Source organism: Pisolithus orientalis (genome assembly GCF_024613125.1).
Source record: "Pisolithus orientalis strain OTSU chromosome Unknown F5J12scaffold_40, whole genome shotgun sequence".
In the NCBI taxonomy this organism is placed as follows: domain Eukaryota; kingdom Fungi; phylum Basidiomycota; class Agaricomycetes; order Boletales; family Pisolithaceae; genus Pisolithus; species Pisolithus orientalis.
In genome coordinates this window covers 242,452-268,623 of record NW_026260821.1, presented here as the reverse complement: position 1 = coordinate 268,623, position 26,172 = coordinate 242,452, and the positions used below count along the sequence as shown (strand labels likewise).

Here is a 26,172-nt window from a genome sequence, read left to right as displayed (position 1 = left end):
CAGGTGATGAACGCAAAAAAGCATGTTATTCCACCACACTACGATTGGATAATCCAAGTATTGCGGCAAAGGTTTGGAGCGTAATGACTAACGCTTTGGGCCGCAGAACGTGCAAGGGAAAACAAAGGTATGGAGTATCGTGAAATCCAGCTGGCTGCTTAGGGATTGCCATACTTGGCAGATATTGGTGCCACGTGGCGGAGGGGGCAAATGCTTGATTGTACTTGGGTTGGCGGGCACATCATTCTTTTCCCCAAACATGATCCAAATTTGTGGCCGCATATTTTCCTTTTAGGCTCTTGTGCACATATGTACCTCAGCTATCATGTATAATATCTCGTGCGTTGTATTTCTTATCTAAGGCAAGCTACCAACGATCCATCATGTACATCACTGTGATGCCACCCACCAGTATGAATGCCAACACCAGCACCTTATCTCTGTGTGATTGGCAACGAGCGTGATGTCTCGACATGCTATGTAGAATAAACTTTCCAGCGCACTTCCACATAAAGCTGTTCGCAAACGATGCAAAAAAAAAACATTTCCCCCCATGCGAACGATCCTGAGACTAAATACCTTCTGCCACGTCTCTGGGATGCAACTGAACTATGATATCCTCCATGCGAGGGAAACCAAGATTTACCCGCTGCGATCTTGGTGGCCACCACGGCGGCGGAGGCCCTCCCACTGGTGTAATGTCAAACAGGTAGAGCGATAGTATCGCTGAGACTTTTAGCTCATACATGGCAAGGTACCTGCCCTTGCACTGTTCATAAGAAATTGAATATAAGAACTAAGTTTACGGGTACCCGGCAAGTAACATACCATGTGTCTCCCAGCAGCGAAAGAAAACCATGGTTTTCCATCTGTCCTGAGTTTCCCCTCGCAGTAAACAAACCGATCATACACAAAGGCATGGCTATTGGGGTATACGCTGTCATCCATATGGACGGCATCGACGTTCCCCAGAAGATACTCTCCCTTCCGTACCGGGACTAGCTTATCACTGTCCTTCAGGTTGAAATCAGAGGTGGCGGTACGAAGGCCCATGAACGTGGCGGTAAGCCTCATCACTTCCATTATTGCGGATGTGAGTAGCGTGAAGGAGGGCCCATCCAGATTCTTGAAATTAGCGTCAACCAAGAACCCATGTAAGTCTCCGAATTCGTGCTTGATAGCTCTGTCAACTTCATCCCGCACAGCAGCAAGAGCAACCGGATCGCTAAGCAAGAACAGGAAAAACCAAAATATTGTGCCTTGGGTGTTGGCATGTAGACCCCACGAAAACGTAAGTAGATGGCAGGCTGCTTCCTCTGGAGAGACACCCTTCTTTTGCAGAGTTTGGATGAAATCCGAGCCCAGCGCACTACTATTTGTCGAGGTCCGCATTTTCTGGACGTAGTCGATACCCCGGGGGATCAAGCGTCTACGAGCTCGAACGGAGGGCAAAAACCAATACGGCTTTCCAAAGAAACGTTCAGGCATGGTCTCATCCATTACGCGGAAATCATCAAAGGAGTCAGAGGGATACCCGTTCCCGAAGAGCACGACGTTGACTGCAAAGTACAGTGGCTCCGCAAGGAAAGTCATGAGTGATACTTGCGTACTCCGCATTTGAGTAAGGTTCCTGACTCTCGCGAATACCATTTGGGCGAGTGGCTGAACCAGGTCCTCTAGAGAACGCTTGGAAAAAACTTGATCCAGCAATGGAAAAATCGCTTTCTCCACGCTGAACCCAGTGTCTTTTGGGTAGCGTCCAATGAACGCACGGAAGATCTGATTATGCATGGCTTGTGGCGCAGCGTCCTCTGATGCATAGACAGATGAAATTGCAGCCGTTGACGAAAAAACGATAACTTCTCGGCCGCCGAGCAGTAACTTGTACACTGAACCATACTGCTTTCTGTGAGGGGAACATCTGTTTAGAGCCCCTGATCAGTAAGCAAGATACTCACTGGCAACGCGCCAAGAACTCCTTGGGGTTAGATAGATAACTCAACGCAGACCCAATCCAGGGTAGAGCGCTCGGAACCGAGGGAGGAAAAAGCGAAGACGTTTTCCGTCTAAGAAATAAGGCCAATGCTGCATAGATGACCACCAGTAGAGCGAGGAAGGCTAGAAGGGAAGACATGTGTGGCGAACGGCAGAAAGGTGATGGCCTTCGGCACGCACGAACTAAAGGACTTACGAGGAACCTATGAGAAGCACGAGTCTATATAGACTTGTCAGAAAATGGTGCCGGTGTGCCTACAAACGTGTGGAACCCCGGATGGAATCTAGGCGCTTGTCACTGGGCCACCTCACTAAAAAGAAATGTATAGCGGTTGAATTCAAGCGGTAACCATTGACGTTGTGGGAGAAGGTAGCCTTACTCCGCGAACTCACCTAAAGAAAGGGTCTGATCGAAGGGCCACATGCCAACCGGACTTAAATGAACAACCAGGCACGGCGATACATTGAACTCCACGCTTGGCACTCTTCGTTCCAACAACAGTCTGTCGCTCATTGCAGCGGCGATATACCTTCAAGAACGTCATGATGAAAGTCGACTGCGGAGGCTTCTGCTTTGCCACGCTGCACGGGCAAATTGCGATTCCCATGCGCTGATGTACCGACATCCTCTACAAGTGATAAATCACATAGCACACTCATGGTTCGTAAGTCGTCGGGTACATCGGCGCATCTCCATGTCAACTGGGGACAAGATGAGGCCATTGAAGACCTGATTCCACGGAGGTCCTGGTACTGTTGAGCATTTCATGCGAGTGTCTACTTTGGGAGAGAGGTCAGAAACTATAGAGTCGTGATGATTGACACCTACTTTTTTCCGTTGAAAGGGTTGCTGTCAGTGGTACGCTATGGTACAACAAATACGTGTAACACGCCGGCGACACAAGAACAACTTTGACTATCACACATCCAAGACCATCAAGTTGAAGCGGCGATCAAGAACTTCCTACCCAATTTAGAGTCGGGCCGCATGCGAATACTAGCTCTAGAACTGTGAGGCGCATGTGATGACCCGTCTGATCCCAGTAAATATAATGGCCCTGGTTGAAAGTAATTGAGTCGCATACCATGGAGTTGCGCATTTTGTTTACCTAAATAAAATTTCATAGTGATCTGAGGATGAACGTTGACAGGCTGCAACTTCTGGTTTGAAGCCTATCCACGGGATCCATCCCCACGAGAACCGCTGAAACTCCCCTCGCTCGAAGACAATGGAGACAGCACTTGGAAGTCCTTTTGCATAACATTCAAGCAACCCAAATCGTGAGTGAATTGAGTGATCACATATTACAACACATGCTCCTATTTTTGAGCGGACTTCTTCAAATATTGTTTCTTCCGAAACAAGACCCTAACCTCAGGATCTGGAACGAGATGGGGGCCAAAACAAACTCCCTTCCGACGGGAAGATCTATCCTTGTCGTCCAATTTGACATCATACTCCACCACCACATGTGCGAGCATGCTCTTCATAACTGCAGCGGCGAAAAACCTGCCGGGACTACGTCCGGGTCAAGTGCCGTATATTAACCGAGTGATTTGAAAAAGGAGGAAAGTTCCGAGATCAAATACGTACCAAGCCGATTTTCCGAACCCGAATGCCAACGAATCACGGCTAACAGCGACGAGTTGAAACCTCGATTCCGGACCTTGCCTAGCATCCTGCAATCGAACAAACCGCAGAGGGTCGAATACGTCTGGATGCTCGTAAATGTCTTGATCGTGGTGAATCGCGTACGTCGGGATAGCCGCGAAGGCTCCTTTCGGAATCACAGTCCCATCTGAAAGTTTCACATCTTGCAGCGCTTTTCGGGGAACGCCAACTGCTCCCCAACCAACAAACCCAGACGCCCGAGAATAGGAGGATGAGCACAAGCACAAAATGTATGAATAACAGCAGGGAGGAGGGGAAAAAAAACACGCACGAATGGCAGGTCCTTCGAATCTCTGGACCTCCTTCAAAAAACTATCTACTTTACGCATGTGCGTCAGCGCTTCTTTCGTCCACCCATGTATCTTCACGACTGTTTCGACCTCCTCACGGAGCACCTCCGCGTACTGCGGGTCCGTCGCTAAAAAGAAAAGCGCTTGTGCAAACCCCTACCAAAGTCAGCCGCCTGCTCGAGACAGCCATCCTGTCATGACACACGAAACGTACGTTTGAGGTAGTCTGCGCCACGTCGACAAGTCAGAAAACACTCGCATGAAAACAAGGATATAGACGCGCACATGTATTGCAGCAAAGTTAATCGCCATCATACGCACCGTCAACTGGTCCACGGAGCTTTCCCTGCCTTCATCCATGCACCACTGCAAGAGATCGTTCTGGCGGAAACTAGTAAGTGTCGGAAGGCGCATCGCGACGAAGATGTGCCCACGGGCTTGTCAGTCCACTCTTTACCATACTCTTTCATGTGTCTCTGGCGGTCCCCGATTGTAATTTCAAGATGTCGAGCCGCGCGGTTGATACTTTCGGTCCTCCGCGTGAGCCATCTCGCTGCCAAGCTAGATAGGGGATACGTTAGTCTTACCGTCAAGGTCAGTAGACCCAAAAACAGGGACTTACGGCATGATAAACTTCGGGAGCCACATCAACAAGAACCCTTCTTTTGCGATAGCAACGGTAAGCTGGATGTTCAAGTCGATCCAGTCCGGGTCCCGACCTTCACAAGTTATCCCTGGCGTCAAAACCCCGGTCTACGTAATGCACTCACGAAAGCAACGACTCACAAAGAGGAAGACCGACGAACGCCCGATTATTGATCCTACACACGATGCTCCGAACCATCTCAACCGCCGTGACGCTGCTCCACTCTACGTCGACTTTATATCAACGCCTCACCATCGAACTTTCGATCTAAAAACCTCACCGTCCCCTTTCAGATCCAATGCCTCTCCAAACGCAACGACTAGCTCATTCCGAACGTCTGGGTATATGGCACCCAAATTCCTCGTCAACTGCAATCGGAGGATTAAATTATGGTACGGATCATCATGGATCGCTGGGCTCAGTGTATACTCGATTTGGATATTCTTCCAGCACCAATGTGCCCGGCGTCGATCGAAATACGACGGTGCGAACGACGTAGACACGCATGAGTGCAATTGCAGCGTTAACGCGTGCAATATCTCTCACCTCGTTCGCCGCATCTAAAAACGACAATTCATTGTCCGAGACTTTCGCTATATCATCCAAATGAGATCGGTTCAGGACGACCGTCCAATGGGTCAAAGCGGCAACTTTGAATATGCCTGTTTTGTGCTGGAAACTACGTTGAGCATTTCCGTTGCAGCGATATACTTACTACGATGGAAATGATGAGGTAGGGAGGAGGGAAACACTTGCTTTCTCATAACCCTCCTGCACAATCTCCAAACTATGCGTCAGGAATCGAATCGCGGACCAATAAAATCCTAGTAGGCCAGACGATCCAACTGTAGGTATGCGATCCAGCTGAGCAAGTATTCACAAACTCAGCTACATCCACCTATCGAAAAGAAAGGACATCATCTTACTTTAGCCGAGGTATACGTTCTGCATAGGTACACAACTACAAATGCAACCCCCGCGCCAACACCAGCGAACGAGCAAAATTTCGATAATCCGTCGATGTGCATGACTTACTTTGCCTGTTACGCTGCTAGTAGACCGACAACGTCGAAGACAGGAGAAAACCTATTATCACAAGAAAGGACCCACCCCATGAGTCAACTGCCACAGAGCCGTCTCTTTTCGCCGTCGCGGCCCGAGTTCTTACCCTCATTCAACATCTCCATGACACCCAAAATCAACCTCGGGGCGTTCTAATTCAAGTTCGACAAGATCTGCCCAACAAGGTTGAAGTAACGTGTTTCGTCCAGAATGACACAACTCACAGTTGATTGCCAAGTAAATCCCACCGCTATACTTCTACCGGACCTCTTGCATTCTCGCCGTGTGCCAGCGAAATGCCTGGTCACACCGGCACGGAATACCTTGAACTGTTCGTTACCCTGTTATCCTGGCAACTATCAAAATCAGGTCGGAAAAAGAATGGAAAGGTCAATTAGAAGGTTCTCCCACCCGCTCTGAGGAGCCATGAATTCCATCCCTCTCTTATGGCAGATTCCTCGCAGTTTGCATACACAGACTTACCAATTTACTCTAACCACTCCGGGCAGCCACAATCGCCACCAACTAACAACAAAAATTCCACCCGCAATGATAGAATCCTATGCCTGGACTTACCGTACCAGCCGCGGAACCTTCATGTCTCCATGTCGACCATACACTCAGAGTACTGACCATGCCTTGAGAGCATCGTGATAATTCCAGAGTAATCTTCCCTCCCTTTCCATTCCGCACGGACACTTACACAGAGGAACCTAAGTCTGCGTGGGCGCAGCCGTTTGACTCTCCACGTTCTGCGTCTGTCCATTGGCTCCTCCAACGGCTGCACCACCGCCAACCGCACCCTTATCCTCCTGCTTCCTCCCTGCAATCATATTCCACAACGTTCCCGACATCTCCTTTGCGTCCTGCTGCTTCTGTTCCTCCAGCATCTTATCCAGGGTCGCCTTGTTCGCTTGGAGATACGCCTGTTCTTGTCGGTAGATATTTTGTGCCTCTGTTCGTTTCTGCTCCAGATAGGTCGGTGGAATGGGAGAGTGGGAGACCTATGGACAGTAGATGCATTCATCATTCACACATCGCACAGGGCCACCCGAGAGAAACTGACGAAACGGACCTCGCTAGCTCCAAACAAGGAACTGAAAGTAAACCCTCCAGTGGAAAGACCCTTTCTCTTCTTCGTCCATTCGGCGATATGCTGTTGACGAGCCTCGGCTTCTTTCTTCGCATATTCGATTGGAATATCTTTGCCATGATACGCTTCGAGAATGGGACGGATGTCTTGAGGTTTGTATATACCGATCGCTGTGCGATGAGAGAGCTCGTGAGCAGCCTGAGATCATGCAGTATAAAGGAATACGAGGACGTACACTCTAAAAAGGGAATCATAGCTACAAGTCCTTTGTCTCCCGGGTTACCGGTCCATCTGGGTAAAATGATAGCGTTCTCGGGGTGGGTGGACACATGATCGGGATCGGTGTCGAGTATGATGACTTTGGAAAGGTCACGATTCAAGTAAGAGAGGTCCTGTCCATAGCAATTGAATACCTGACGAAAACGAATATCATAAAACGCGCACTTTGACGACGGTACCCGTCGTGGACCGCATATGCTCGCGGAAGAGTCGATGAGAAATGAAGAAACCATACGGATCGAGTTTTTCGATTATGGGAAGAGCAGTCTGTGGAAAGAACAGTTAAATGGGCCCAGACATTGTTTTATCTGGGACGTATCACACGTACGTAGCTATACTGAGAGGTGAATATGACGACTTCATAGAACTGAGATAGGTATGCAAGAAAATAATCCACGCCGGGACGCTTCGCTATTCGCCAGCCATGTTGCCGCTGTCAAAGTCAATTAGGCGCAATGGTAAGACGACCGAAAAGAGATCAGACTCACGTCCCAGACGGAGTTTACCAATAGATCATCTAGTGAAATAACGATTGTGTAAGGTTTCTGATATTGTGGTGGGAGCGGTGGGGGTAATAGTTCTGGCCACACAGGTTCGCTGAACAACTGTGGAAGAGAGGGAGGTTGAGACAGACACGTTGAAGGGATTCGGGCAACCATACGCACGCCGAATACATCCGCAATGCGGGTTTTCATTCTGCCCCATCGCGTCGATGGAGCATCCTGAGGTTTCTGAAGAAGCCAAAATGAATGAAAGGACAAAGACAGTGTGGGTCGTCATCCGTACTATTTTTTTGGCTTTGAGTTCCTCTTCGTCCCATTGACGTCCCAAATAGACGAGCTGCAGACCCACTCCGACGGCGATGAGGCCAAGCGACAATCGAGCCAAGACGCGTCGTTTCCGTTCTATGGAAGACAACGAGTCCTTGGAAGACTTTGCACCCGTTCTCTCGGTGCGGGTCTGTTCTGGCTCCGAGGGCTGAAAATCGAGACTCGGGAGATGTGAGGGCGGAGGTGTCTGATGCAAGCCCTTGTCTGCTGGTTGGGATGCCAGACAGCGGAGGCTGGGTGTGAGTGGGGGTCGCTGGACTGCTGCTGCTCTGCGCAGGGCGAGAGCGAACATCTTTTGAAGTACTGTCACTCGGTGCGAACGAAGCCGGGGGCCAGAGAGGGTGTCACGTGGTCTGTATCTCACTCGAGTCAATCTTCCCACGGTCTGTATAGGGTAGACTATTGTTGCTGTCGCTAATCAATGGGATGGGTAATGTCATTGTCTGCGCTGCCATGGATAAACATTATGTCCCCTTATATTCACCTGTCTGGTATCGCCCCGTCCATCTGATCCCATGCCACGTCCCTTCAGCCTCCTCGCACACTGGTTTACATTCCGACGACACCCGGCACCCGCTGGCGAGGTGCCCTCCCCGCAGCCACCCACCCCGCCTCCGAAGGACCTGGTCAGCTGCTATCTTAAATGTCCTTGGGACACTTCGCTCACTCATCACTCAGAACATTTCATTTAACACTGCCAGATATCGCTCAAAGCCACTCCCAGCACCCATCGACGATCACGACGAGTATGTAAATGAAAAAGTAGCCCTCAGATTCAACGACGTCGACACGTCCCAAGTCCAGCGCTTTTCCAGTTCCACCGCACCTTCTTCACCTCCCCGTGACATCCATGCCCTCCCACGTAGACCTTACGTGACGCACGTCGCAATCCCCACAGTACCACTTACCCCCGAGGAGACAGCGAGACGAAGGTTGTCAGCACAGAGACGACGCGAACGCGAGGAAGAAGAGGCTCGTCGTGAAGAACGCGCCCGCCGGGAACTCAGGAAACTGCAGCGGGAAGAACAAGAGCGCCGAGAGAGAGAAGAGGAGGAACGCAGGCGTGCCCTTCTTCAGGAACACCTCCGGCAGGCTGCCGCGCGCAGAGAAGAGAAAGAGAAGGAAGAAAAGCGCATCGAGGAAGAACGTCATGAACAGATACGCCAGCAGAAGCTCTTGGCATATCAGCGACGCCTGGAATATACCCAGGAACTAGACCAGTGGAGACGGGAGCACATCCAACGTGCGATATCCTCCTCGAGCGAGAAACAGGAAGAGCGCAGACGATCCGCTGAGGAGAGACGCAATCGCATTGCCAAACTCGGCGAATCGCTCCTCAACAACAACAATACCGCGAAAGCCGCTCGCGGATGGGTTACCATACAAACACCAGAATCACTGGCATGGAAACGGAGGTACTACAAGTTCGACCTTGGCCGCGGCCAAATGTTGTTATACCCAAACCACGTGGTGGGCTTACCTCGGCAACCTTATCTGCCAGACCTAACTGATACCAGATACCAAAGGACACTGCACATCCAATCGACGTCGTCGAGCTAGACAACCGGACAGAGGGTCTACACGAGTGGTACGAAGGTTTCGAAGAGCTGAGAGCGATTCCCCATTCTTTTGCAATCCAATTTGTACACGGTCAGAGTTGGTTTATGTACGCCGATGCCGAGGAAGAAAAGGTCCGTGTGAACATGTGTATCCATGTTTGCTAAGGCATCTTACGCTCTCACAGGATAGGTTACTGTTGTGGTTGAGCGAAGCGGCAGGTATCATCCTCTAATCTGGATGGACTCGCTTCTCGACTTTGTAGCGATAACTGAGCATTTGTACCCAGTATTATCTATAGGCTTAGTAACTATATGTATAAGTTAATTTTCGCGTGTTCACTCGAGCCCCGTCGTGAGCCCGGTTGTCCTTAGACGAGATCACCCAACCCTCCATGATACCGACCATCAGCGAGTCGCGATATACCCAGCCGCATGCGGCGCAGTACAACTAGTATTTCCAGGCACATAAACTCACAACATCATACAGATCCGAAACACAAGATATACAGCCTACTATCTTACAACGAGACACTCTTCCAGATCTGGTGAGCTCCCATCCGCCACGCGCATATCCAGCTATCAGGGTGGTGATCACACAAAGGGTAGTGTCCAGCAATAACCGAGTGGAAACCATTACCGATCATCGTGGGTGCGTGCATGTGCATCATATACCGTTGTAGTCGTTGCTGGCGTCCTTGAAGACCAACGGGAGCAGTGTATTCTTCAACGTTAGCCACGGACTCGACGGCTGTTTATCATTCGACATGAGCACATCTATAGCACGTCCGCACGCCGCGGCAAAACCCGACTTACCTCACTAACCTCACTACACACGAGAGTGCGCTCATCCGCATCAACACCGCCGGCATCTTCCTTTAAGAAGACACAGCTCCATTCCACATCCGCTTCCTCTGCTACTATATCGTCTCCCAAACGGAGTGGAGGAGGCGCCTTCTTTCTCAATCTCTCCAACTCCTCCCCCTGCCCGAAACGCAGGTCCCCTACGTCATCAATGCACGGGCAAGACCTACATTCCTCCAAAACCTTAAACGGAACACGTTGGGAAGGTGTACGAATGTCAACGGACTCGTCTGAGTGAGAGGTGTCCGATGTAGAGGAAGGGGCGAACGTGTTCGCCGAAGGCGTCGTCGGAGCTTTGTTCCCGATCTCGGTGGAGTTTTCATCATCGGATGATCCTCGATGACTAGCTTCGGCTGCGAGTGCGTCCAGCACTCCCTTCCCGTTTTCCTCGACAGTCGCGGACATGCTCGCAGAGGCGGGAGCAGTAGCACCAAGCGCGTCGGCGTAAGCAGCCGAGAGCAGTTGCCGACGCAGACACCCCGGTATCATGAGCTCTTCGAGCTCGGCGTCGTCCTGTTCAGTCTGCTCTTCAGCGGAGATGAGGGTGGAGGGCGCTGTTGTTGGCGACGAAGAAGGGCACGTAAAATCGGAAGACGTCGAAGAGAACTCGGGAGCACTGAAACCAGCAGGCGTATGGCACGGCTGCCCGAATGCAGGAGAAGGTGTACCGATACATCCCAGACGACCTGCCGCCGCCGCCGCCTTAGCAGTAGTTATCATTTCTTGCTCATCAAAAGTCAACACATGTGAACCATCCATCCACGTCGAATTCGTGAGTTTTGGCTAACCGTTCGATTGATCAGCTCAAAGTAGTAGTATACGAGAGGAATGGCGTCGCAAACACCAAGACGTACCACGCGCTTGCACAGATCCGGAAAATAGGGACCGGCCAGTGGCTTGGTGGACGTCCGTGGATGTTGAGTGGTGAGTATCATGATGTCAATGAATCGGTTATGGAATTGATGTATGTCGTTGCAAGTATTGAGGAATGAGCCGATCAGTGGAATGGATAGAAGAATGCGTCGAGCGGGGCGAGGAAGCAATGAGGATATCAGCACAGCAGAGCAGCCCGTGTGGAAGGTGTCGGTGTTCCTTCGCTGATGCAACAAGAATACAGACTCGGAACGGGACGAGTGGCACAGAGTGCAACAACTGACGAAGTCGGTGGATGATCAAGATGAAGGTTTGGGGGAGGGTACCGTTCTTTTATACCAGCGCGATAGCAAAATACTCTTTCATTTCCATTTCTTTGTGACACAAGCGTGATCGGTGGTTCCCTACTTTCCTCACGAGGCCTGGCCTTGCTTTCTTTCGACTGCCCCGAGCACTCCTTTGGAGCGTTGGCGACCGTTTCCAAGTTTTTCTATCTCTGCCATGACAGGAGGTCAGGTTGTCTGTACACCTCCCTCTCTCTCTCTCTCTCTCTCTCTCTCTCTCTCTCCCCCTCCGAATGGATGATGCTCCATTACTACTTACTTACCACCATAGCTACATCACCGTCATATCCCGCTTTTGGAAACGTTCATTTCCGAGTCGGTGTGACAAGGAAGAGGTGCAATTTGTAAGAACCAGGGACGATGAGAAGTGTGATTTTGGCTCCCTCCCGCTTTGGAAACGTTCACATCCGAGTCGGTGTGACAACGCAGAGGTGGAATTTGTGGAAACCATGTGACGATGAGAAGTGCTTCATTCGCTTGATTTTGGCTCCCATTGTCCCCTTGCTGCCGGCAGAACATGGGCGGTGCTCAGTAACCCTGCGAAGGGGGTGGCCATTGTGCTCTGACACTTGATTAGATTGGCAATAACCTTCATTCAACTCACCTACGGTTACGTACGTCCATCATCGTGTATGGCGTCCAGTGCGATATCAAGCGTGGAGACAGAGGTGCGCCACAACACGCCGGCGGCAGTGGGTCCACTACGCCAATCACAACGTGATAGGGACGAAAAACATTCTCATTACTACGCGGTGGGGTATTGTCCTCCTCAACGGGCCGGATCTCCGAAATATTCGTGAGAAGTGGCAAAAAAAGCGTCATCCATAAAAAGAAATGCCCACTGGCTGGATTGAACAACCGACCTCACCATTACGAGTGGCGCGCTCTACCACTGAGCTAAGCGGGCACTGCTCGCCAAGCGAATTAATCCTGTCTAGATGGAACCCGTGGGTTGGATGATGTTTTTCTGGAAAGAAATGCCAAGTACTGGGACTCGGCTTAGGATCTTCATACGGTCATTAGAGCGTTTAGCAGCTGGGACAACTCTGGGACGTATGATCATAATACACATGCTACGATGTACTTTATGCAATATGGTGGTGAGTTCATTCAGGAACACGTCAGCTCTCGTCAAGAAAGCTACTCGTGATCACAGGAACTATTAGGTCGTGAAATCAATAAATCATCACCAGATCGTATAAATGGGAATGTCTGGAGAGAGCCTGCTCAAAACCGGATCTATCACAGATAGAATAGCAGACATCACGACATACAAGGGCCGCATCGTGTGATACTCGTCATCCTCTGATCGACGTACCCCTGTCAGTCGAGAACGACTTTACCCTTCCCAGCGCAGCAGGCGTAGTCCCCGCATTCGCATTCATACTCATATACAATGCGTCGACACCCGGACTCCTCATATACGAATACGGCGTTCCCGCGACAGAACTTGGAGGAAGAGTTATTCCAGCGGCCGTGTACCCAGATGGCGGTAACGGAACTCCCGCAGCACCCCCACCGTATGAAGTAGTAGAGGGTGTGTATCTCGCATTCGATGGCACACGGTACCGCGTGGGCGTAGTGGAAAGCGACTCAGCGTCACTCGACGAATCGTCTGAATCTTCTCTCCGCGCGAACTTATCCAGTGGAGGTGGTATGACAGCAGGTGTATCCCCACCACTTTTAACACTGCCGCCATTGGGAAGGCCTGCGGCAACAGTGCTTCCAGAATAACTACCGTACGAGGGGAGACGATGATGGTACGTTTCGACCGTCGACTGCGGGAGCGGGACACCCGCGGCCGTATACCGTGTGTCACGACTCGAATGTGTCAGTGGCGTAGGCGGGCCTGTAGGGACAAAACCTGGGGGAAGAACACCATCGGGGAGAGTAATAGGGATCGTATCGTCGGTCGAAGATATAGGGTCCGTAGTCGATGTTTCTTCCAGATGGGTGGGAAGTGGCATTGGCCGATCCGCATCCGCTGGGCTGAGAAGATGAGTACGAGTTGCTGAAATCGTACTTTGAGAATTATTCGAAGCTGGGCGAGACTGCGTATGAAATGAGTAATCCCACAGGAGATCTACCGAATATATACAAGCATGAACGTACCGGTGGTTGAATAACGATATTGAAGGTCCCAGACGATGACGTACTCGCTGGACGAGAGCCGCCTTTCAGATCGACAGAGAGACACTGAGAAGGGGACCTCAATGTATTTGAATGTGCGACTTCGACATGTGTACGAGGCTTAGGCATCGACACGTGCACGAAGCCACTCTATGAATAGGACATGAGGCCTGAGACCAAAGGTATTGAGAACACGCTTTCTCGGCGACCTACTCACCTCGTCCACGAGATCTTCGCTACTCCGCTTGCCACTGCCGCTGGACGGTGTGAGAGACTCCTGGAAGCTCGCCTCAAGGATGGGACTGAGACCACCTGCAGGATTACTACGAGTGACATGCTCCGGTGCGTGGAGCAAGTCAAGCTCGGATGTACGAGTTGAAGAGCCTAAGCTATCACCAGAGGACCGTCGCCGAGCCCTTGGTGGCCGCCGGTCAGCGTGGGTTTCAGTTGGTGGTTGAGTTGGCGGTCGCGGTTCGGGAACCATATGAAGAAACTGTTCGACAGGAACTGGGACGGGGATGCGAGGTGATACTGGGGAACGCGATCTATTAGATAATGCAGGTGAACCTGTAGTCGGGGTTGGAGGCGGTCTAGCCAATTCGTAGGGAGCGGGAAGTCGAATGAGGAGAGACGAATCAGCTTCAGGAATCCATCCGTCGGAGAGAATTTCCGAGTGCATTCCTGCTGGCGAGTACATGGTCGTTCGCGCGGAGGACGACGCTGCTGCCGCACGGCTGCGAGAACGAGAGCGAGTTCCATGGTTCGCGTTCGGGTGAGTGGGTGCAGAACTACTGCCGTTGCTGGGAGGGAAGTGAGTGGTAGTTGCTGTGTAAGGGGGCTCAGTCTCTTCTGCGAGGTCGCCGCGCGACTTGCGAGCCTCGCTGTCGTCGGGAGCGACAAAATATTTCTCCGCCACACGATCAGCAGTCGCACGTCCGGTGACGTATCCCTTGTTTCTTCCATTGAGGTAACCTATGTCCTTGCCCATCTCGATGCCTTCTCGCAACCCCTGCTTTCTCCCTTGTTCTCTAGCCAGCTCAATCACCTTCTCTTCGTTCATCTTCCTAACTTTCCTCCGCAACTTGGTCGCCTCTTCTTCCGCCTCTCTCCTCTGATCCTCTACCTGTTGCAAGACATTTTGAGCCTTGAATATTTCCTTCTGCGCCTCCTCAAACGTCACTTTGTATAACCGCAGTTCCTCTGTCAACCTCGCGACGTCACTTTGGGCAACCAACCGAACATCGTTGGCATCTTTGAGGCGCGTGACGACGTCTTTGAGTTTACGCTCGGCAGTATCCGCACGGTCCTGTTCAAAGGCGAGCTGAGAGGTGACAAGGGAGAGCTCCTGCTGTAAATCACGGGTTGTGTCCTGCTCAACAGCAAGGAGACGCATGAGCTCCTTAACTGTTGGAAGCTGACGTTTAGCATCCCTGACCGCAGACCTTGAAGAAGACCCGCTGGAAGAATGGCTAGGTGAACGGGTAGCTGAGGAAGGTGGAGGAGAAGGGGGGAGCGACTTGTCAGGGTGGCATTGGGTATTGGGTGCAGCCTTCATGAGAGGTGGGGGGCTCTTTGAGGCGTCCATCTCTGACTGGTTCAGGACTAATACTACTATAGTTTTGGTAACAATAAGAACGGAACAGCCGCCTGTGATCCGAGAAATGATTACATGATCGAGAATCCAAACAATTGCCAAACAGAGGACCACTTCACCTCGGAAATCGGCGGCGACTCTCAGAGGACCTGAACGTCATCAAGTTCCAGAGCAATGAACGTACCTCTAGACTCTACTTATCTCAAGAATCACAGTTTTTGGGATACGGCAGCGCGACATTCTTAGGGCTGCAATAGAGTATCACCCGTAACACCGATTTAGGCAAGGACTCAGGTGCTTTTCATACCGTCCAGGATCTGATATTGCCCCAATTCTGATGACTCGCCGGACATTTGGAGGATGAGGATGTACGTCTTCTTACTCCATTTTGAATGCCTCTCCTCTCTAGTAGGGAATGTGTGTGTTACAATGTACGCGCTATACATTGCTGCAGAACCAACACGAGGATAGCGCGTTGGCTTTACGAGACTTCTACCACAGCGAGGTCCACTCTTTCCGCTATCCTTTGAAAAAACTGACCGACACGTGTTCTGCTAGCCTATTATGAATTGCGGCGTGCTCGACGCGTATGATTTGGTAGGTGATGTTAAGTTAACCTGACAGTTTGAGCACTGAATCCCATAAATGCTTTCTCCCCCGCCCGGATTAGCCCCTCAGTGCGTGACGTCCAGCTCAAGAACGCGTACAAATCATTGCGGTTATCATATCTGAATCGGTGCGAAGTTGAACTTGCCGTCCTAGCTTTCTGTTTTTCGTGAGAAACATAGGCGATTAAGTTCGATTACGCGGTCAGTATTTCTCCCGAAAGCGAAGTGGTTCTCCCTCCGATTGGAGGGGAAGGAAACGTCGACGTTCACCAGGCGTGTTGCCAGACAAACACAACATGTTGATTATCGGATCGTTTTGACTGTCGTTTCGAGGCATGCACTAGGTGCTATGGCGATACGGGTACTTCGGTGAGAATCCCTCTGTCCTTCCACCTCGCTTTGGGAACGCTCACGTGCTTCGACACCGTTGGGAGAAGAATCGCTCCCGCTATTGCTCTACGAGGGCGGCAATTTTGTGTAATGTCTTAAAGGAGTGTGTAGCAAAGGATTCATTGTCGGAACCAAAATTTTCTAGACCTGCCCTGGACGGTTTCCAGGATAAACCAAGACTTTTTTCGGTGTTGCCTGTACCCCTACCGAAGGTACGTGGCCCAGGTGATAATTTGGTGATTCTCCAGCTATAGGTAACTGCGCAGTTGATGCTGGTAGTGGCACCGACGGCGAACTCGTCGGCTGAAGAGTACTTGTCTTCCCAACCTCTTCTTCGCGCACCTGTATGCGTGTAGTTGGTGACGTTGAACGTGCCGTTGTCGCGTGCGGTGTTCTTGTTGTATGAACTATCACACCAGATTGGTGTGCATTAAGCTCGAAGCGTCGACAGAGAATGTAGTTGTACCGAGATCCACAGCTGCGTCAGGTAAGGAGCCTTATCAATCGCCCAAACCTGAGGGGGGAGGCCTTGCTCAAAACCTAAGTCGCAAAATGTCGACTTTGCTGAAGAATCATGTACACGACTCAGGGGTCTCAGAGCGACGACTGGAGGTTGAAATGGGTAAAATCAAACATGGAGCGTGCATGGATTACCGGGAAACTAACTTATGGTTACAGCACGATACACGATTTGAGCAAGATGTATGTATGGGAGCGGCATATCATTAGGACCGTCATAGAGTAGCACATCTAACCTGCTCCTTGTTCATTCTTCAAGGCTTCATCGATTATTCCCTTAAGCCTTCTCTGCCGCCCTCGCCAGCTGGATTCTCAACACCTGCATTTCCAGCAAAAGTTGCTGCTCCCGATTTTCCGAGGCTAGTAAAGCTTGCTGTCGCTCACGGTTCTTTGCCTCCAATTCACGGTTCTTTGCCTCTAGCTTTGCTTCCAATTCGCTGACCTTTGCCTCCAAAACCTGAAGATGGTTCTCTGCTTCTTCCTCACACCTATCTGCGTCCTCCCTTGATCCTTGTAGATCCACCTGCATCGTGGTATCTGCGTGACCCTTTCTGAGCTGTTTGAACCTGTATTCAACACGTGATCAACAGGGGGAAACACGGTCGACTTACCCGGTCAGAGTGAGGGGGCAACGCTTCTCGTCGCTCCTTATATATACGACAAATGTGATGAACATCCCCAGGCAACGGCAACTTGGAACCATGTATCTTGCCTCCGCCATGGTCCTCGTCTGCCGGATTCTCGCTGCCGTTGAAGAGTTCTACAAGAGCTTTGAATGCAGTTTTCGCATACCAGAAACACTGGGAATCAATGAGATGGTATGTTTCGCGGTATTCCGAGATGAGTGCAAGTAGAGTGGACAGTTCATCTGCAGAGGGTGCACATGTAGAAAATGTGAGAGTAGAAACAAGACTGCAATTGTGGTTGTCCATAAGTTTGTCCCCCCATGGAGTGCCCATAGTTGCGGCAGTCACTTGATCAACAGCGGCCTGAGTGAATGCCCTTGACGATGTACAACACCCAGAAGAAGTTAGGGCCACAGCTGACATCTTGGCAATAGATGATATATCGACCGTTCTGTCAACGACAACGATTGCTCGGTGGGGGCCATCGGGCGCTTTAATTTCAAAGCGCAAAAATTCGTGTTGATCCATTGAATAAGACTTGTGCCAGGTGACTTTGTCAACAAAACACAGAGAGGAATCCGGAAACTCGCGGTCTGTCATATAGGCCTCCCAACGATAAGTGTTTTGTGTTTCTGGCAAGCAGTCGTTGAGTGCTGTAAACAGACCATAGATAGTTGGGGGGTTGAGTGGCGGTGGATTCATCCCGAAGATGCGGCGAAAGAGTCTGGAGAAGAAATTCTCCTTGCAGATAGACATGATTGACCTGCAAGTTTGTCCGCTTTATACCGTTCGCTGGTGAGTTGGCCAGTTTCTCCCCTAGCCCTAGCAGTCAAAGGTGCACCACCATGCGTTGGTTGCGTGCCTTCGATCGAGGTTCCATGGTTGTAAACATGCGTACACACATACATGGGACTCCCTCTAGGAATTGTATACATGCTGAGCGTTGAGCACAGGAAATGTGAACGATTAAAAATTGAAGCCGCCAGCTGCTTCATTCCAGGAAGGCTCTCTGCTTGTTGGTACAAAAAATATTTTGAACTCAACCTAACTTTAAATCCCAGCGGTCACATAGCGCGACCGACACGGAACTAAACTATACTCAGCGCATTTGGGATCACTCCGATCCCTTCATGTGGGAATTTGGGAACACATGAGAACAAAACATGCATGGGTACCTTCCCAAATTCACTCCTTAACAAGTCTGAGCCATGTCAAGTTCCACCCCCGTTCCATGCCTCAAGCCTCCAAAGCCGACGAATAAAGAACGTAGATATTTGGTTCAAAGCAATACATGCCCACTGGTAGGACACATTTGGTCTGCATGTATGGCCATGTCGATCTCGAGTACATAGGTAGAAAGTTGAATGGCTATAATTCCACATGTTGCTGGTCTCGTTCGCCTTCCAGCGGAAAGGGAACAGACAAACCCTGAGGCCTCAGGCCCTGCTTCGCCGTTGTGATGGTCCGCACTACAGGAAATTGAATCGGACAACTGGATCTGGTGGTTCACGTTCGGCATCCACTCACAAGAAATCGTTATTTCAAGTGGAAGAGGACACAGGTACGTCTACTTGTCATTGATAGCTGTTGCACCAGCAAGAGATTGTAGCGATGGGCTGACAGCACAGGAATTGATCCATGATGCGTGATGTGCGGAGGAGAAATTGGTTCGGTACTGGAGGATGGAAGCCCCGTGTTTTTGACACACGCTGGCTGACACAGCGCAGATAGGTGAACCACGGCCAATCAAAATTCAAGGAAACAGGATCTTGGCCATCAAACCTATACGGCTTTCCTCACGGCGAGATATAACGGGCAATCACTGGCAGAGCTCCCCTCGCAATACTGTGTAAGGGTAGACCTTCATCGCTGAGACGCTGATCAGATGCACTGCACACAAGAGCGGTATGCTACACTCTTGCATGAATGGCAGTCTAATGCACAGTCGTGTACCTGGGTCACGCCCGAGAACGGAAACCTCATCCAGTGCAATAAATGACAGGCCGCGATCATTGGTCGTTCGATATTTTCCTACCCTTTCCCCATTATGTAGCTATGCGTTGACACCCATATCTTTGTTCATTACCCGATCTCGACTTGTGGTCAGACCGTAGGTGTTACAGTGGTTTTCAAAATAATGCTCGTGACTTTTCAGGTGGCTATGTGAGACCCCAAGTGCACCTGAGTGGCTGCACAACTCACAGGGTCCGGGAGAGATACTTCTCTGTCACCGTACATACAAATTGAATAAAATAAAGTAAAATGTAGAGGAATTAATACAGAACATCCCTCAGTAGAGAAAATATAAAAAAAGGTCGAAATTGCAACTAGAGAGGGTGTGTGTTGTAGCTTGCCACATGTTCCAACTTCGCTCGAATTTGTCATCAGTCACACTAAGAACACCTGTGCTCGGAGTTTAAAGTATGTCAACTCGGACTCAAACTTGTATCTATATCATACAATTTAATTAGCTTTAATTAGCATACTACAGGCTTTGTTAGGCGGTTAGGTTTGGTTACTGTCCATTTCAGGCAAGTTGGCCACGTGACTTTTTATGTAAGAGAAAAAAGCACCCACATCAGTAAAGCTAAGTGTTCAAAAACCTGGGTTTTCAAGCACTTAATGTTTGCCAGTGTTTGCCGAGCATTCAAACACTGTCTAATGTGCATGCTGTAATTTGGCTGAATTTACTGATGCAACTTCCGTCGACCATATCTCCTCAACGCACCATCGGAATTCAATGAAAGAAATACCATTTGACTTGGAAAAAATGATGGAACTTGATTTCAGATGACCGAAGTCTTAAAAATGTGGTTGGAAATTTTCGGTATTTAGTGACCCCAGGATATGAGTCTCAAGCTATGTATGACATGTAGACAACCATTTGGCACTAATATCAGTTCAGAAGAAGGACAAGTTTTGCATCACAATTAGACTTGCCTGCAATGCAGATGGAAGTGAAAAGCTTCCCCTACTCTTTATTGGGAAGTCTGCAAGTCTGCAAAACCCCAGTGCTTCAAGGGATGCACACCAAAGGCTCTTGGTTTCAACTACCACAACAATAAAAAAGCATGGATGACAATGGCCATACAGTATATTTGTGATCTAAATGCAGTATTTCAATGTGCTGTGGTCACTGGACAGTGGGGAACCTTCCTGTGGCACTGTTGCATCTGTAGATGGCTGTACTGCACTGCACAACAACTTTGGGTTTTGCTGATGAAAACCTAAGATTTTGTGCCACTGGAACAGATTATGGATTCTTCAGGGGAAACTATGGATACTATGATAGTACTATGGAAGCACTGTCTAGGTAGACCCTCACTATGAACACTATGACACTGTTCAGTACTGGCTGGCACCAGACACTTGTCCCAGGTTTTGCTGATGCATACCAAGTTGACAGTGGATACATATGGCCAGGATGATCAGTCAGAAGTTCCCGGGCCCACATGTCTCCTGAGAGCCTGGATGTGTGATATGGGATCAGGTCTCTGTGAATGCTCAAGCCAATCAGCTCAGCCAACAAGGCCAGGTGTGCCTGGAGAACAGTCAGGATTTGCTGCAGTAGAGCTAGGTGAAAGATTTCTAACACACTGCCAGACCTAATGCCAAACCTGTGCACCACTTGTCAAACAAGAACAAACCAAGAGTCTTCTTAGGTTTAAACAAGTTTACCCAGACTAATTGGCCAAGTGCAACTGTACTATGGGACTTGGGCTGCCACTGGTTGTCACACAGCCACCTGTAGCTTGTGCCTGCATGTCATCATGCATATCATTCCTGCACTGCACCCTTTTGAGATGGCAGTTTCAGGGGCTACCCTCACCCCTCTGGACTAGTTCCCACCACCTCACTAGATAGGCTAGCCTAGGCTTCTAGTAGTTTTCCCCATGTTTCCTGACTGATTAGTGCCATTTCCTTAGCATAGTAGATGCTTTTTTCATGTACTGGTGTGTTTCCTCTCCTGAGTCTGTTGCAGTTGACCTCACTGCTCTATGCATATTGTGTCAGCTACAAACTCACTTGGGCTCTGGCCATGTAGCCTGTTTTTGGCTATCTGACATCAGGAAAGTTACATCTAGTCTGCTGCAGACAATTCGGACAATCCAGACAATCCAGATGTCTGACACTAGATAGCTGAATGGTGTGCCAAGGATCCAAATGAATTGAATTAAAGTTTGTCAGACTAAATCAGATGGATCAGACAAGCAGGCTACTTGTAACTTTGCCAATGTCCCATCCTTTCCTCATATGCCTGTCACCAATTAGTGAACTGCAACTGAACTGTGCTGACTATACAAGCTCTAAACTATTTGATTCCATGCTCAGTTTGTAATCAAGGCTTCTGCCGAAGAAATTCGGCACTTAAATCTAGTTCAAAACTGGGAAATGCACACCTGCAAAGATGACTGGTATACTATACAATGGTTTGGAGATACATACTACAGAAAAAATCGCCAAACATCGGAAGTCAAAAGGATAAAGCACCCACAGAGCAGCACATTCAAGAGGATATCGAAATAGAAAATAGTGCCGCTCACACTTCCTCAAACACATACAGTCCATCTAACTCGCCCCCCATAACTAATCCTGTCTTCACAACGCCCGCGCCACCGCTTCGTTGCATACTCACATCTACACATCCCCCTCTTCCTCTGGTCTTCTTCCTGTCATCACTACCACGGTCCTCTTCGGGGGATGGAAGGCTGCTGCTCACAGCGGTGACAGACGAGGGCGGAGTCGTCGATAACGAGCGGGGAGTCGATGTCTTTCTGTCACGTCCACCTGCATCAACAATAGCAGCGCTTGCAGGTTCAACACGTAACCGTTTCTGCAACGAGCCCATCTGCATTGGGTCAGCATGGTTGTCTGCTGACGAAGCGGAATCCGTCTGGCCGCCGCCGTCACCGCTCACCTCCAACTCCTCAGACGACCGTTTCCGTTGCCGAGGGGTCGCAGTATCAGCAGTTGTGGCGGGGTCCGAACCCACTGCTTCTGGTTTATGGGTGGGCAAGGGGGTAACAGAGGACACGTCCAGAACGCCAGAAACCACCACGGCATCCATACGCGCCCGTTTCGGGGGGGTACCTACTCTTGGCACGCCGACTCCTTCCTCTGTCTGATTCTCAGCATCCAAATCACCACAGGACCGTTTCTTAGGTGTGACTGCATGCTCACGACCATGATCATGACGACTAGCAAGCGGTGGAGGATCAGCATCAGCATCCCCTTGCTCGTCCTCCTCTTCACTCTCTTCCTCTTCCTCCTCTCCCTCCTCCTCCTCCTCCTCTTCTTCTTCCTCGTAGTATTCCTCCTCTTCCTCCTCTTCTTCATGCGCGACAACCTCAGGATGAGAACGCAGTTGCACCTCTTCTAACACAACTTGTGGCGGACATTGTTGTTGCTGATGATGATGCTGGTCTTGGTACACCTCGTGACGCACATTCTGCGCGGGGGCTTGTTGTTGCTGCTGTGTCGAAACGGCATTGGTATTGGTATTTCCAGTGCCCACGTTCGCATTCGCATTCGCGTTCAGGATGGCCCGCTCACATATCGAGCATCGACAATGGAAAAGTGGAGCACACGCTTCCCGCCAAGCCTATAAATAAATAAAATCTTGATCAATGACCTACCCGACAACAAAAAACAGAGCGCACTACGTACCATTCTGAAGGCCTCCAAGCTAAATTGTGGCATAAACGCAAGGGTGACAGGGATATAAGGGATGGGGTGTAAAAGTCTCGGACGCGCCAACGTCGGGGATATTTGTATCGGTGGCGAATAGGTAGGCTTCGGAGTCTTGGTCCCGGTCGCGGTAGCAGTATTAGGGCTGGCATCAGTCCCCGTGGCAGACGTCACGGAGCCCGAAACAGAAGGGCTCGTCGTCCGAGTCGATATTGCAGGCCGTGGAACACGTGGTGGTGGAATAACTTTCCCTCCTCGTTTCTCCAGCTGCCCACGGGCAGGAGGAGGCGACGGCGTCGTCTGTAACGTCGTCGTCGATAATACAGGACTCGTCGTATGCGACGAGGTATCGCTTCTGTCTGACGTGCTGCTATTCGTGTCCTCCTCTCGTTCCTCAGTTTTTGTAGTTTCCCCTCCAAATTTCGTATTCCCGCCGGGCTCGGAGGGAGATGAGGACGGTGATGATGATGATGTCGAGGATGGTAAGGCCAAAGCCACCCAATCATATCCCTCAAACCACACACCGGGTTGTCTTAACCCCTCAAGAACCTCTTCCATGCCCATCCTTGCGACTTTTACAGCGGGGTCGACGACTCCTCTCTGCCCACGTCCCACTCCCTCAGGCGAGCTTCGTTCACAACCACCATCGCGGTCGAACCGCGACCAACCCCTTACACCATACATAGCCTCGACGACGATCTTCCGCACTAGGTTCACCATCGCAGGCAAAAGGATGTCCCTCAATTGTTTTTGATACGCGCGGTATGCCTGTTCGCAGAGCGAGAACGAGGGTGGAGCGTGTGATCGAACAGTGGTCATTCGAGGATGGATGTCCTCCTCTTCCTGTTGTTCTTTTTCATCACGGGTGTCTTCGTGGTTCGAATTTGGGTCTGGATCACCGTCTGCATTTGGGTTCGCGCTCAGGGAACCCTCAGAGAAGGACGAGGGGTTGGAAGTCGAAGGTGCAACTGTCCACGGGCACGGATGCACAGCTCTCACTCTTCTTACCTTCCTCCCTCCAATCCTTGCCCCGACATCAACAGTAACCGCACTATTCACCTCCAAATCCGGTTCGCTCTCTGTTTCCTCCCCCGCGTCTCTGACACCTCCACCGGCAGGCCACGCGTGTCCATACCACTGATCCGCAGGGTTCACCCAATGTCCGTCTAGGATCCTCGTGCGTGCCCAATCGGAAATGGAGAGATCGCGAATACCGCCGGCATCCTCAGTCAGGGAAAGGAGTTCCGGGTCTTCCTCCTCTTCCTCTTCCTCGAGGTCCTCGAGGTCAGGATCGACATCGACATCAGAGGATGGGTCTTGGTTGTGGTCATATTCGATGGCGCGGGGGGCTTGGGAGATATGGGAGTTTGGGGACGTGGTTTGAGATGCGATTTCTTCATATGGAGAGGATGCGTGCGATCGGAGAGAAGGCGAGCAGCCTTTCTGTCCGCGTTGCTGGTGCGCTGCCACTTCCCCGGTCCCAGTCTCGCCACCCACTACGACATCAGCACCAATCTCCCCTCCTGCCCACCTCGTCGCGGCGACAGCCTGCTCCATTAATGCGACCATCTTTGTCTCCTTCCTCAGCCAAAACTTTTCCCTTGCGACACCTATCACCTCAGAGATGGAGCCTTCGCCAAGATCAATGAATGCGTCGACGGTCTGACGCGTCTCCCAATCGGGAGAGGCGTATTTAAAGGGAGGGGAACGAGTAAGTAACATCGAGATGCCTTTGTCCGCGTTATTATCGTTACTACTATCGAGGGTATGATGTGACGAACGAGAAGAATCAGAACGACGTCGTCCCGCTTTCGCGACATGCGAATGAGACCTAGCGGAAGGAGACCGAAACACAGCGGCGCCAAACCTGGGACCGCCAACAGCCTCTCTATCTCTAGCGCTCGAGGATATCCTCTGCCACAGCCACTCGTTGCGACAAGACCGACAAGTTGTTTCGATACCAGGCCAGGTTTCGTCGTCTTCGTTTTCGGCGCAGCAGACCATGAGGGCAGGGTTGAATGGGAGAGATGGGACTGTTGTAGGTTGGAAATGTGGGGGTAGTTGGTGATGTTGTTGCTGCTGTACGAATCTCATCGCACCAGCCTGTACATCAGATGCAGTCTGGAAGGGTTGTATCGGTACCGATACCTGCAAGGCAGACAAAAGTGGCTGCTGCTGCTGCAGGGGATGAGGAGGATCGCATTCGTTGGGGGGTGCTTCCCTCAAACACAATCCACAAAATGTGGATTTCCGATGTTCCCTACACAGAGTGATTGTGCCCAAATTCAATGACTGGAAGGTGCGTTTGACGTTGGCGAGACCTGCGGAAGTGTAGGGAGCATTGATGCGACAGACGTAGCAGCTTCGTGTAGTTATCTGGCGAAAATGGCGGTATGGTGATTGGTGGTGCAGAGGGGGCGGCGAACCAGGTGGTGGTGGTTTGGGACGAAGGATAGAGAATTGAGCGAGGACGCTGTGCGGGTCGATGACGGTGCATGCTTTGGTCCAGAAGAAGTGAGTCTCGACTGGACAAGGGGAGTGTGGTGCATGAGCGGGTTAAAGATTGGGATAAGATAGCAAAGAGAAGAGAAGGACGCACGCGCAGCAGCCCAAGCGGGAGTGACCTGCATGATACGTTCCAAGTCAAGGGCATCGCAGAGAGTGGTGTAGACGATTCGGGGATGCCAGAGTTCCTTTGCGTCCCAAGTAAGGGGCGTGTAGTGTGAAGACTGGAGGTCGATGAGGAGGTGGGTGGCGATCGACCTGTCACGCTAGTGGTCAGTGCCAAGTAAGTACTAAGTGGCAAGGAGGCGCATGCACCTGACAAGTTCGGGAGGGAGGTGTTGCCATGATCTGTTTGTGTGTTTACCCTTGTAGTAGCAGATGCGATCTTCGCCACCCGTCGTCGTCGTCGTCGTCGCCGTCGCTGCCGCTGCGGCTGTCGCCGATGGGGACGAGCGAGTCGGAGTCATCCTGATTATTACTCTGTTCTTTTGATTGTCTGCACGCTATTTTAGAGGCTGATTAGCGGTGCGCGACGAAAGACAGCCCGCGGGAGGCGCAGCGGGTGGCGATTGGATGACAACCTGTACACATACACATACACACACAAA

The 26,172-nt window shown here is 50.7% G+C and overlaps 9 protein-coding genes and 1 non-coding gene across 10 annotated transcripts; 1 reads left to right on the top strand and 9 right to left on the bottom strand.

Moving 5' to 3' along the window:
- Positions 1 to 571: 571 nt before the first annotated feature.
- On the bottom strand, positions 572 to 2,134 carry F5J12DRAFT_896536 (cytochrome P450; the record flags this gene model as incomplete). The annotated part of the gene is made up of 3 exons (XM_051747955.1): positions 572 to 769; positions 829 to 1,906; positions 1,959 to 2,134. 3 exons carry the CDS (start codon positions 2,132 to 2,134, stop codon positions 572 to 574), a joined length of 1,452 nt encoding a protein of 483 aa, XP_051596331.1.
- A 1,181-nt stretch (positions 2,135 to 3,315) lies between these two features.
- On the bottom strand, positions 3,316 to 5,467 carry F5J12DRAFT_726160 (cytochrome P450; the record flags this gene model as incomplete). Its single annotated transcript, XM_051741702.1, has 10 exons — positions 3,316 to 3,514; positions 3,590 to 3,836; positions 3,939 to 4,113; positions 4,237 to 4,338; positions 4,392 to 4,518; positions 4,580 to 4,676; positions 4,744 to 4,827; positions 4,884 to 5,046; positions 5,150 to 5,275; positions 5,354 to 5,467. Coding segments are annotated over 10 exons (1,434 nt in total), but the record flags the coding sequence as incomplete, so codon positions are not given.
- Positions 5,468 to 6,393: 926 nt separating this feature from the next.
- Positions 6,394 to 8,042, bottom strand: F5J12DRAFT_695100 (HAD-like domain-containing protein; the record flags this gene model as incomplete). The annotated part of the gene is made up of 8 exons (XM_051740424.1): positions 6,394 to 6,669; positions 6,732 to 6,928; positions 6,994 to 7,150; positions 7,203 to 7,304; positions 7,366 to 7,470; positions 7,526 to 7,642; positions 7,703 to 7,768; positions 7,824 to 8,042. Coding segments are annotated over 8 exons (1,239 nt in total), but the record flags the coding sequence as incomplete, so codon positions are not given.
- Positions 8,043 to 8,266: 224 nt separating this feature from the next.
- On the top strand, positions 8,267 to 9,761 carry F5J12DRAFT_856029 (uncharacterized protein). Its single transcript, XM_051746696.1, has 4 exons — positions 8,267 to 8,493; positions 8,546 to 9,337; positions 9,394 to 9,558; positions 9,612 to 9,761. Exons 1-4 carry the CDS (start codon positions 8,383 to 8,385, stop codon positions 9,657 to 9,659), a joined length of 1,116 nt encoding a protein of 371 aa, XP_051596328.1. The 5' UTR covers positions 8,267 to 8,382; the 3' UTR covers positions 9,660 to 9,761.
- Positions 9,762 to 9,765: 4 nt separating this feature from the next.
- On the bottom strand, positions 9,766 to 11,211 carry F5J12DRAFT_856026 (uncharacterized protein). Its single transcript, XM_051746695.1, has 3 exons — positions 11,104 to 11,211; positions 10,033 to 11,059; positions 9,766 to 9,971 (listed from the first exon to the last, which is right to left on the bottom strand). The coding sequence occupies exon 2, from the start codon at positions 11,044 to 11,046 to the stop codon at positions 10,201 to 10,203; it is 846 nt and encodes a 281-aa protein (XP_051596327.1). The 5' UTR covers positions 11,047 to 11,059; positions 11,104 to 11,211; the 3' UTR covers positions 9,766 to 9,971; positions 10,033 to 10,200.
- A 1,128-nt stretch (positions 11,212 to 12,339) lies between these two features.
- Positions 12,340 to 12,411, bottom strand: F5J12DRAFT_t180. Its single transcript has one exon. It is a non-coding gene; the product is annotated as a tRNA-Thr (tRNA).
- Positions 12,412 to 12,493: 82 nt separating this feature from the next.
- Positions 12,494 to 13,783, bottom strand: F5J12DRAFT_856009 (uncharacterized protein). Its single transcript, XM_051746694.1, has 3 exons — positions 13,617 to 13,783; positions 12,779 to 13,555; positions 12,494 to 12,716 (listed from the first exon to the last, which is right to left on the bottom strand). Exons 1-2 carry the CDS (start codon positions 13,761 to 13,763, stop codon positions 12,803 to 12,805), a joined length of 900 nt encoding a protein of 299 aa, XP_051596326.1. The 5' UTR covers positions 13,764 to 13,783; the 3' UTR covers positions 12,494 to 12,716; positions 12,779 to 12,802.
- Positions 13,784 to 14,550: 767 nt separating this feature from the next.
- F5J12DRAFT_679944 (uncharacterized protein) lies at positions 14,551 to 15,042 on the bottom strand (the record flags this gene model as incomplete). The annotated part of the gene is made up of 1 exon (XM_051740230.1): positions 14,551 to 15,042. A coding segment is annotated over one exon (492 nt), but the record flags the coding sequence as incomplete, so codon positions are not given.
- A 1,819-nt stretch (positions 15,043 to 16,861) lies between these two features.
- F5J12DRAFT_856004 (uncharacterized protein) lies at positions 16,862 to 18,342 on the bottom strand. The gene is made up of 2 exons (XM_051746693.1): positions 17,357 to 18,342; positions 16,862 to 17,301 (listed from the first exon to the last, which is right to left on the bottom strand). The coding sequence occupies exons 1-2, from the start codon at positions 18,125 to 18,127 to the stop codon at positions 17,023 to 17,025; spliced, it is 1,050 nt and encodes a 349-aa protein (XP_051596324.1). The 5' UTR covers positions 18,128 to 18,342; the 3' UTR covers positions 16,862 to 17,022.
- Positions 18,343 to 21,698: 3,356 nt separating this feature from the next.
- On the bottom strand, positions 21,699 to 26,031 carry F5J12DRAFT_961834 (uncharacterized protein; the record flags this gene model as incomplete). Its single annotated transcript, XM_051749948.1, has 4 exons — positions 21,699 to 22,973; positions 23,039 to 25,584; positions 25,659 to 25,822; positions 25,880 to 26,031. The coding sequence occupies 4 exons, from the start codon at positions 26,029 to 26,031 to the stop codon at positions 21,912 to 21,914; spliced, it is 3,924 nt and encodes a 1,307-aa protein (XP_051596323.1). The 3' UTR covers positions 21,699 to 21,911.
- Positions 26,032 to 26,172: the final 141 nt, after the last annotated feature.